This window comes from Acomys russatus, chromosome 29, assembly GCF_903995435.1.
Source record: "Acomys russatus chromosome 29, mAcoRus1.1, whole genome shotgun sequence".
Lineage (NCBI taxonomy): Eukaryota > Metazoa > Chordata > Mammalia > Rodentia > Muridae > Acomys > Acomys russatus.
In genome coordinates this window covers 47,168,467-47,179,026 of record NC_067165.1, presented here as the reverse complement: position 1 = coordinate 47,179,026, position 10,560 = coordinate 47,168,467, and the positions used below count along the sequence as shown (strand labels likewise).

The 10,560-nt window shown below is 55.6% G+C and overlaps 1 protein-coding gene across 1 annotated transcript; it reads left to right on the top strand.

Moving 5' to 3' along the window:
- The first annotated feature begins 4,013 nt into the window (after window positions 1–4,013).
- Window positions 4,014–8,960, top strand: Vwa1 (von Willebrand factor A domain containing 1). The gene is made up of 4 exons (XM_051171043.1): window positions 4,014–4,176; window positions 5,337–5,885; window positions 7,737–8,015; window positions 8,101–8,960. The coding sequence occupies exons 1-4, from the start codon at window positions 4,104–4,106 to the stop codon at window positions 8,436–8,438; spliced, it is 1,239 nt and encodes a 412-aa protein (XP_051027000.1). The 5' UTR covers window positions 4,014–4,103; the 3' UTR covers window positions 8,439–8,960.
- The last annotated feature ends 1,600 nt before the right edge of the window (window positions 8,961–10,560 follow it).

Sequence of the window (10,560 nt, the reverse complement as noted above, 5' to 3'; positions counted from 1 at the left end):
AGAGCCAGTAGGTGGGGAGTAAGTGTTGAAAGCATAAGTCTGGGGGACCATTTCAGGTTCACATCATGACGCCCCGGCCATCTTTGCTAGCGTGGAGCTTTCTGGCTCAGTCCTTGTCTGGCATCACTGGGAGGGCAGGGCTTGGCCCAGGACCTGTGTCCTCTGTTCAGAGATTGAGGTGATGGACTTGGGTAAGTAAAAGGGAGGGTTGCCTTAATCCCGTGCTCAGGCTACTCACCAAGCCATTTTTGTCTTCCCCGACACTCTAGCTGTGAAGAAAGTGGATTTGGGTCAGTTCTGGACCCTGAGGCTGAAACAGGACCCTATATCTCCAGACTCAGTCCTCAGGCTCTGACACCTGCCTCACCAAAACTGGTCTAGAAGAAAGTATACTGGACAGCAAGGTGGAGCAGAGAGACCTGCTGCCCCTCGACAGCTGTGAGATGGGGTCATAGGGTTCAGGCATTACCCCATTCCACTGCCCCAGGCCACCTAAAACTGCTGCCAATATATTCTGCTTTTCTTATGTGTGTTTTTTGTTTTTTGGGTTTTGTTTTGTTTTGTTTCAAGACAGGGTTTCTCTGTGTAGCCTTGGCTGTCCAGGACTCCCTTTGTAGATCAGGCTGGCCTTGAACTCACAGAGATCCGCCTGCCTCTGCCTCCCGAGATCTGGGATTAAAGGGGTGCACCACCACCGCCCAGCTAATATGCTATGCTTTTGTGTTTTGCTGTGTGCATGGGTTTTCATGTGAGATAAAAAAAACATGATAAGCCGGGCATGGTGGCACACGCCTTTAGTCCCAGCTCTCAGGAGGCAGAGGCAGGCGGATTGCTGTGAGTTCGAACCCAGCCTGGTCTACAAAGCGAGTCTAGGACAGCCAGTTACATAGAGAAATTAACACACAAGAAAGGGAAAAAGAAAAATGACCCTTGGGAACATTTCAGCCTGGTGGAGCGGGAGAAGTTCCTTCTTGGCACTAGTCCTAGTTAGCACAGAGTCATCTGAAAAGGAGGTCTCGGTTGAGGGATCCCCAGATCAGGCTGGTCTCTGAGCATGTCTGTGAGGGATTGCTTTGTGTGTTAGCTGATGTAGGAGGACCCAACCCACTATGAACTGTACCCTAACCTCGGTGAGTGGTCCTGGGCTGTGTAAGAAAGCTAGCTATGCATGAGTCAGTGAGCAAGAAAAAGAAACAAAAATAACAACGTGACAAACAGCAACTCATAGTTAGGGTGCAGGGGTTAGGGAAGGGCAGGCAGCTCTGTCCTCGCCTGGGGTCAAGGGTCAGGTCAGAGGCCCCAGGAGCTGCCCTTTTCCCTGGGGTTGAACATGACCACAGCCATCTGTGAACAAAAGGCCCTTCTTCTCCGCAGAAGCCTGACTGTGGGAGGAAGGAACACTCCCTCTGGTCCTTGGTTGGAGGCAGGGGCACTCTGCTAAGAGCAGTGTGTCTGGCTTTCAGGAAAGCCCTCCACCTGCCTGCAGACAGACAGGGCGGGCCAGCTCCTCAAGGAAGTGAGACACAGGACTCCCTGGCCCAAGCTAACACTTATGGGGGCAGGATAGACTTAGTAAGAAGGGCTGTCCTTCCTCTTGCGTCCCTAGACTGACAGGAACAAGCAGGGGCTGTCCGTGGAGGCTGAGGACCGAGAGGTCAAGGTCACCTCGGCTTGGCCCATTTTTGCCTGTGACCGCATTTCTGCCCTTTCCCCTCCCATGAGCCTGTCTCTCTTTAGAGGAAAAAGGAAAAGAAAAAAAAAGCTTCTAGACTATTCTGTTTGTGCTTCCTTTGGTGTCTGCCTCAAACCCAGACCTGACTCTTACTGTTGCACTCCTGGCTGCTCCCATACCCTGTAGAATGTCTGTGTGTCTTCTGGAGGTAGAGAGTACTGTAAAACAAAAGGAGACAATTTTTTTTTCCTTGTGGCCGAGCAGGGGGTAAGGATGATGGGAAAGGTCTCCCAAGGGATTTGGCAGCAGAAGCAACTTGGCCTGACCTCAAGTCAGTCAGGTAGCCCGGCTTGGACAGGGCTGGGTGGAGACTGAGCCTCCTGTGCCATCTCCATCTGGCGGGGAGGCCAGAGCAAGGAGGGGAGCTAATCCCTGAAGGGCCCGAGTCACAGAAGACCTGCTCACTTTTTCCAGAAGGGATGGAAACAGGGCAGGCTGAAGTGTGACTGTAGCCCTGAGGGCTGCAAGCCTCTGCTCCCTGGCAGAGCAAGCCTGAGGTAAAAGGGTTCTGATGGATCGCCATAGCACCATCGCCACAGCAACCTTTTGTATTAAGAACCCACCACCCCCGCCTGGAGCGGCATACTCTTGGAGGGACTCACACACACAGCTCCCATCCTCAAGACTCAGGCAGAAGCATCAAGCACTTTCTGGTCCGTTCAGACAGAGCCTTGAGGTCTGTGGAGTGACGCCAACACCCAGTGCCAAGATTCCCGGCAAGGGGGTGGGGGACGGCAGCAGGACGCAGCTCTCACTTGTTCCTGCAGCAAGCTTCCTTTTTTAGGCAAAGCCAAGCTCAGGCACAGTCCTCAAGGCCCCGCAGTGTCTCACCTGCCAGAAATGGAGGAAGGAAAACCATTGAGTCCCATCCGACCTCCCTGCTGAGCGTCCTCTTGCTGAGGGTGGGAAGGGAGGCGACATCCTGCCAGACACCTCACCCCCACCCCCAGTGTGTGCCTCCACCCCAACACTGTAATTCCTCTACAGAAAAAAAAACATCTCAGGAGGGCACCCGCCTGTGCAGCCCTCCCGAGGGGCTCAGTCTCTGTGGACAACACTTGTAGCCAGCCTCCTTTGGTTTGGTCTTGGCACTGACTGAAGGACCCAGCTCTGAATCACCAGTGAGTCTCTGGTCCTGCTGGGGTCTGATCTGAGCATAGCCCTGGGTAGGGTATAGGACGGCAATAGGCCATGATGGTCACACGGGATAGGCTCTAACCGCCTGACTTCTCCCTTTATCTTTTCTTCTAAGAGTTCCGGTGAGAGTTCTGGCAAGGTGGGGGCTTTTCATTCTGTAAAAAGCTCAGATGCTAGGGCTGGAGAGATGGCTCAGAGGTCAAGAGCACTGGCTCTTCTTCCACCAAAGGTCCTGAGTTCAATTCCCAGCAACCACATGGTGGCTCACAACCATCTATAATGAAATCTGGTGTCCCCTTCTGGGTCTGGTGTGCAGGCAGAACCCTGCATACATAATAAATAAATAAATGTTTTTGTTTTTTTCGTTTTGTTTTTGTTTTTGTTTTAAAGCTCATATGCTCCTGTCTCCTCTTAAGACAGTGTTCTCAGCCTGGTGTGGTGGCACAGGCCTGCTCTGGGAGGCAGAGGGAGGCAGATGTCTGTGAGTTCGAGGCCAGGCTGGTCTACAAAGCAAGTCCAGGGCAGCCAAGGCTACACAGAGAAACCCTATCTAGAAAGGCCAAAACAAACAAAAAAGACAGTGTCCTTGCCGTTCAGTCTTAAGAGAAAATCGGTTGCTCCTCCAGCTTGCAGCCAAGCTGAGACCTTGTTGAGAGGAGGATATTTCTTTGTTTTTGTTTTTGTTTTTCGAGACAGGGTTTCTCTGTGTTGCCTTGGCCATCCTGGACTCACTTTGTAGACCAGGCTGGCCTCAAACTCACAGCGATCCGCCTGCCTCTGCCTCCCGAGTGCTAGGATTAAAGGCGTGTGCCACCACGCCCGGCTGAGGCTGTTTCTTTGTATAGCCCCACTTTTAAGGCTGTCTTGGCCCTGTCTTCGGGAGCTTGGCAGATTAGGAACTTTGGGGAGTTCTAAGGGGTAGGGGGAGAGGAGAGAGGTGGAGAATATGGACGACACATTATCGCAGCCTGCAAAGGAGAGATGGGGATGTTTGCTAGTTCGTGCCCACACCTATGTGCCTTTGTAGTCGCTGCGTGTCACCGCAAGTCTGGGACGGCTGTGGCACGTATCTCTCTGTTGCAGTCCGTGCAGATTGGCCTTTGCGCGCGCGCCTCCCAGGCAAGGGCGTGGCCGCGCGAGTGGGTGTGGCTTCTCAGAGGTGGGTGGGCCTGCCCTGCGGTAGGAGAGCAAGTTAGCTGCCAGCTGTGGTCAAGAGCCCGCCACTCCCGGCGCGATGCTGTTCTGGACCGCGCTCAGCTTGGCTTTGAGTCTGCAACTGGCACCGGCGCTGAGCCGCGTAGAGCGCGGTAAGTGTGGCGGAACCCGGATTCCAAGCCCTGACAGCCCATCGGCTGTTGCCCACGCGAGTCATGAACTGTCCAGGTGCAGCAGTGGGACGAATGGGCGGGAAAGGCCGGGGATGGGGGTTGGGGAACGGGTGGGACTCACGCCAGCACCTCAGCCACCTGCGGTGGGCCCTCCTGGGCATTCTTGGTGACTCTACTGAGCAAGCGCTGGACAAGGAGCGGCGGCGGCAGCGGCGGAGGCCCGGCCTGCCCCGCCCCGCCCTGCCCCGCCCCTCAGGATAGTGGAGAAAGATGTTTGAGAGGCCTCCCTGACTCAGTTCCTTACCTCTGAAAGGTCCCTCGGTAGAAAGGAGGTAAAAAGATTGGAATGGCCCCACCGTAAGCGGGAAGCCCCAACGCCGGGACTAGATCGAGGCACCCTGAGAGCCACTGCCTACTTGAGACTTAGTGATGGAAGGTTGCATCAGTGCCTCAGCCAGCTAGGCTGGAAGAAAAGGGAATAAAAGTGGAGGCTCTCTAGACATTGGTTGGGTCCTCAGGCTGTTGGGGGTGTATCCTGCTTTCTTGGTACAGATGAAGGGGGGAGTGGGGGGAACAGGAGTGATGTCATCTGTAACTGGGGTCAGCGACTCCAGCCTGGCTATCTGATGGGCAAGAAGGGCTGTTCAGGGTTTTGTCTTCCCAGTCCCTTTACTTTTGTTTTTTCATCCTCTCCTGTGGTCCCCATTGCTGTGCATGCTTAGAGCCCATTGCTTCACCTGGAAGCTGAGTTACCTAGCTTAACTCTATCCTGGAGATGGCCCTCCTGAAAATAAAGCCTAAGGGCGGCCATTCATGTGGCTCAGGCCCCTCCTGGAGGCCTAGGCCTGGACTCTGGGCTCCACCTGCTTGCAGCAGTGTCTCTTTCTCTATATAAGGAACACAAGGGCAGCCCAGAATGCCGTAAGTGTATGGCCATTGTACAGTGGGAACCAGTGGAGTGTGGGACTTTCGTCGGCTTGTAACCTCTTAGTGGAGATTCTACTACCAGTATCTTTGGGCAGCGGCAAGCAACGCACTCCAAGCGGTTCAGGCCTTTGGGGGTGGTTCTGCTCTGGGCATGGGGCTGTCCTGGGGCCTACCTGGACTGAACCCCTTGTCTTTTCCTCTTGGTCCCACAGCATCGGCCCTGCAAGGGGACCTGTTGTTCCTGCTGGACAGCTCAGCCAGTGTGTCACACTATGAGTTTTCAAGAGTTCGGGAGTTTGTGGGGCAGCTGGTGTCTGGAATGCCTTTTGGACCTGAGGCTCTGCGTGCTAGCCTGGTGCATGTGGGCAGCAGGCCACACACAGAGTTTACTTTCGATCAGTACGGTTCAGGCCAGGCTATCCAGGGTGCCATACGTGCTGCATCTCAACGTATGGGTGACACCAATACAGGCCTGGCACTGGCTTATGCCAAAAAACAATTGTTTGCTGAGGTAGCAGGTGCCCGGCTAGGGGTTCCCAAGGTACTGGTGTGGGTGACAGATGGGGCCTCCAGTGACCCTGTGGGCCCCCCGATGGAGGAGCTCAAGGACATGGGTGTCACCGTCTTCATCGTCAGCACTGGCCGGGGCAACCTTCTGGAGCTGCGGGCAGCCGCCTCCGCTCCTGCTGAGAAGCACCTACATTTTGTGGATGTGGATGACCTTCACATAATTGCTCCGGAGCTACGGGCCTCCATTGCTGGTAGGTGGGAAGAGGCAGGGCCTGGGAACCCTAGCTGACAGCTAGCTGCAGGGGGAGGATCTCGGCTGAGACTGGGGGGTGGGGGGGTGAGTGGTGGTGGTGGGGGACTGGGTGGGGAGGTTGGGGGGTAGCTCATGAGCCCCATGCCCCTGAGGATGCAGCAGTGGGGGATGGGGGTGACTCCCATGTCCTCGGCATACTGTCCAGGAACATACTCCTGGGTGCCTTCATGTACCCTGACACCTGGACTATAGAGGTACAGTGGCGAGTCTAAGTGACCACTTCAAGATGGGACTTCCAGGCACGTGTAGGACAGTGAACTGAGTGCTAATGTGGGTGAAGGGCACATAGAGGGGCAGAGGACAGAGGATAAAGGAGGTCCAAGACTCCCCCCCCCCCCGCCCGGGAGGGGGTGTCTGCCTCTGGCATCATGTGCCTTTGTGTGTATCCAGGGCCAAATGGCTTGGCAGACCCACCATTTCTGGTGGGAAAGGAGAGCCGAATAGGCCCAGGATTGTCTCCTACAGAGCTCAGGGCCTACCTATTCCATGGTAGGAGCCACAGTCAGGGAGGGGTTTGAGCTGGTTTCGCTCTTGTTCATTGTCGCATCTGCTGGGGAAGCCAGAACAGGGAAGACCCGCCCTAGGGCCTAAGCACCAGCTTTCTACTGGACTCCTATAACCAGTCAGCCAAGGAGAAAGGCCTGGAGACTAAGGGCCTATGGTTGGCTCTGGAAAATGCTATTGCTCCAGGGTAGCATTCTCTCTTTTTGTTTGTTTGTTTGTTTTTCTAGACAGGGTCTCTCTGTGTAGCCTTGGCTGCCTGGACTCATTTTGTAGACCAGGCTGGCCTTGAATTCACAGCGAACCGCCTGCTTCTGCCTCCCAAGTGCTGGGACTAAAGACGTGCACCACCACGCCCGGCCCAGGGTAGCATTCTTACCAAATCTCTTACTGTGGGTTTGTCACCTACACTAAAGAAGAAGGGGTTGGTCTGTGGGTTGGGAAGGAGTAAAAAGGAAATGCCCTGGTAGCCTCTAGGCCCGGATGAAGCTGAAAGGAGGGGCAGAAGGAGAAAAGGCTGTCATTAGAGGCAAACATTTGTATCTAAGGTCAGAATCTGAGTGAGAGGCTGGACAGGAAAGTGAGTGCCCAGGTGACCAGACTTAGCAGCTAGCTAGTAAGAAAGCCAAGATCTGCATGGCCTACCCAGTCTTCCCTGCATATTGATCAGATGGCTGGCCGTGTTTGTTGTCATAAGGCCAGGAGTACATTCTGGAGTTCCCCCCTACAGTCTCTTGCTTAGGAAGGTCCCACACTTTCCTCAATCTTAGGTCCTGGGGTTGACACATTTTCACTGACCCAGGGGCCACTACATGTAGTCTCCCAACTCCTGGCCGAAGCTTCTGGTATGTTTCCCTCCTCCACAACTGTTCAGAATATGGCTCACAACAGATTTTGTTCTGGCCACAGTCTTGGGGGGGCCTGTCCTCTGTTCTTAGATAATACTGTAGACGTTGCCACCTTTTAGGGACCTTCATCCAGCCTGTTTGCTGGATAACCAGTAGCCACGGTATCTTACAGATCTGGGTTTGTGGGTAAACTGGGCAGGAAATTTTATGATGGGACCCAGAATTGGGGACTGTACTCTTCTGTCCTTCCACCAGCCCAGTCAGAGTTTTATAGTGATTAGCATCACCCACCTGGCTCATGCCCTCTCCTTGGCAGAAGGCCTCACCTGTTTTACTGGGGCTCCAATCTTCGGGGTCCTCTCCGGATCAGTGAGGGCCCCACTCGGTGACACGCACAAGGCCGCTTCTGTTCCCTGACCCCAGCACTACATCATCCTTAGATGCGATGTGGCCACAGCAGCTTCATGCCTCAGAGATTCTGTCCAGTAGCTTCCGCCTCTCCTGGCCGCCCCTGCTGACAGCAGACTCCGGTTACTACGCGCTGGAGCTCGTGCCCAGCGGCAAGCTGGAAACCACAAGACGCCAACAGCTGCCTGGGAATGTCACCAGCTGGACCTGGACAGACCTCGACCCGGACACAGATTATGAAGTGTCACTGCTGCCCGAGTCCAACGTGCGCCTCCTGAAGCCCCAGCGCGTGCGAGTACGCACGCTGCAAGGTGAGGCATAGGTGGGTACCTCCTGGGAGGCCAGGGTGGCACGCGCGGGGCACCCTCTCCACTCAGCCACCCTCTTCCTCCGCAGAGGAGGCCGGGCCGGAGCGCATCGTCATCTCGCATGTGAGGCAGCGCAGCCTCCGCATAAGCTGGGCCCCCGCGCTTGGCCCCGACTCAACTCTTGGCTACCACGTACAGCTCGGGCCTCTGCGGGGCGGCTCCCTGCAGCGCGTGGAGGTGCCGGCGGGCCACAACAGCACCACCATCCAGGGCCTGACGCCCGGCACCGCGTACCTGGTGACAGTGACTGCCGCCTTCCGCTCGGGCCGCGACAGGGCGATGTCCGCCAAGGCATGCACGGCCTCTGGCGAGCGGACCCGCGCCCCACAGCCCGTGCGCCCCGAGGCCGGACCGCAGGAGCCGTGACCCGCCTGCCCCGCCTGCCCGAGGGTCCCTCTTCCCCGGCCGCGAGAGAGAGGGGGGCCGCCGCTGCGGAGACCGAGGTTTTCCTCGTGGGTGGGGAGGGGGTAAGATGCCGGTCCTGCCTTTGACCCGCGTGATTCCTCCAGTCGTTTCCCTTCTGGTCATCCCGGACACCGTCCTCCTCGCCTGACTCCCAGGAAACCTGTGGCAGCTCTGGTAGCCGAACGCACGATGACAATCCTCTCTGGTCGCCAGTGGAGTTGAGCATTTGGCGAGGAGGTGGACAGCGTCTGAGTTCAGGTTGAAGAGACGAGACCCAGGCCAAACATTCAAGAGAGGAGGCCGCAGGGCCGTCTGTCCCAAAGGCCGCGCCCTCTGGTGGCAAGGACTCCACGCGGCTTGGAGGAGGGAGTGCACAGGACCATTCAGGTCGTGCCTGTGCATAGAAAAGTGGGTGGAAAAAAGGAGATTGGTGTAGGCAGGATTCCCAAAGAGGGAAAGAAAACCTAGGAAAGGTTACTGGAGGGCGGAGAGGGGGGAGCGGCGTGCGCTGATGATGTTGCCAAGCAGTTTCCATCAAGATCTTCTGCCAGCCTGGAGACCCGCATCTGTCAGGGACACTGGCCCCGCCTTCCTGGCCAGGATATGCACTGGGCTATCAGTGTCTGAGATGCCCGTCTTTTCGCAGAAACAGGATGAGAGAGACTTTGGCATTTAGGGCCTTGGGGATAGGAAACCGGCTGCTATGACAGGCTCTCAGGGAGCCTCCTGTTTTAGTATGGGGACAGGAACAAACAATATTCTCCAAGTCTGCAACATCTAGCCCCAAGGTGTCATGCTGGTGGGCTATTTCCTGTCATCACCTACCACGCCGGCTTCCGCGTGGGGGGCTTCCGACAGCTAAGGGTGTCCCTATGAAGGCAGAGCCTGTCCTCCCAGAACCACTTGCCCTACCCCACGCTCGCTCACTTCATCTCTCTTCCCCACTAATGACCCAGACTCTAACAATACAGTAAGTCAGATATAAACTGTGCCTTTAGTCTCATTAAAAATGCTTTATTTTTCATCAAAACTCTTCCCCTACTGTGTACATGCGTGGGTAACATGGCAGGTTGGGCATCCAGGGTTTGTTGTGTCTGGGGAGGAGGGGGGGTAGGTCTGTAGCAGCATCAGCATCTGCACGCTGGTGGTTTAGCCTTCTGTCCCTCCCTGTTCCTCTGTGCACCAGGGCCTCCCCTCCACCCAGGAGCCACTGTTGGAGTAGGTCAACTTGCTGCTGCTGCTACAACTCAGAGGACCGGAGGCCTGGCTTTACAGGCTCTCCTTACACTACTTGGGCTAGGGCTGTGTATGAGCCCAGCAGGGGTGGCTTTCCTGGGGACTTGCCTATCACTATTTGCCAAGAACCTGAGTGGGCAGTGCAGGGCTCACCCTAGACACACAAAGGAGCAGCGTCTGTCCACTGAATGTGTTCTGCACCTGTGGGAGGTGGCTAGAGATACAGGCCCTAGTCCGATGGTGGAGCAGAAGCCGCTGGCGGTAGCAGGGGGTGAGCCCCCTCTCCCTGCATCCTTGTCAGTCCAGGAAGCCTGTGTGTGCACCTACAGGCCTCACGTCCACACCCTTATCTGTCGATCAACAGTTGTCTATGGAGCTCAGAGATTTCCTCTGACCTCAGTTACCAGTCCAGAGTATAAGGCTATCTGTATCCAGGATGATAAAAGATTCAGGTTTGGCACATGGGCTCCGCATCCCCCTAAAATACAGAAGTTCCTCCACATAATTTGTGTTTCCACCCTGTTCTCTCAGATGATTGTAGGTCAAAGTTTATTGGCCACTGGAAAGAGCCACACCGCGTTAGGCCTGACTTATTGAACAGGTGGCGGAGGAGAAGCAGAGGGTCATTTATTAGCGTTCATTTTGGTTTTGGTTTGGTTTTTTGAGACAGGGTTTCTCTGTGCAGCCTTACCAGGCTGGCCTTGAACTCACAGAGATCCGCCTGCCTCTGCCTCCCGAGTGCTGGGGTTAAAGGTGTGTGGCCCGGCTGAAATTGGTTCTTCCTCCTCCTCTTCCTCCTTCACCTCCTCCTCCTCCTCTTCTTCTTGATTTATGTATTTATTATGTG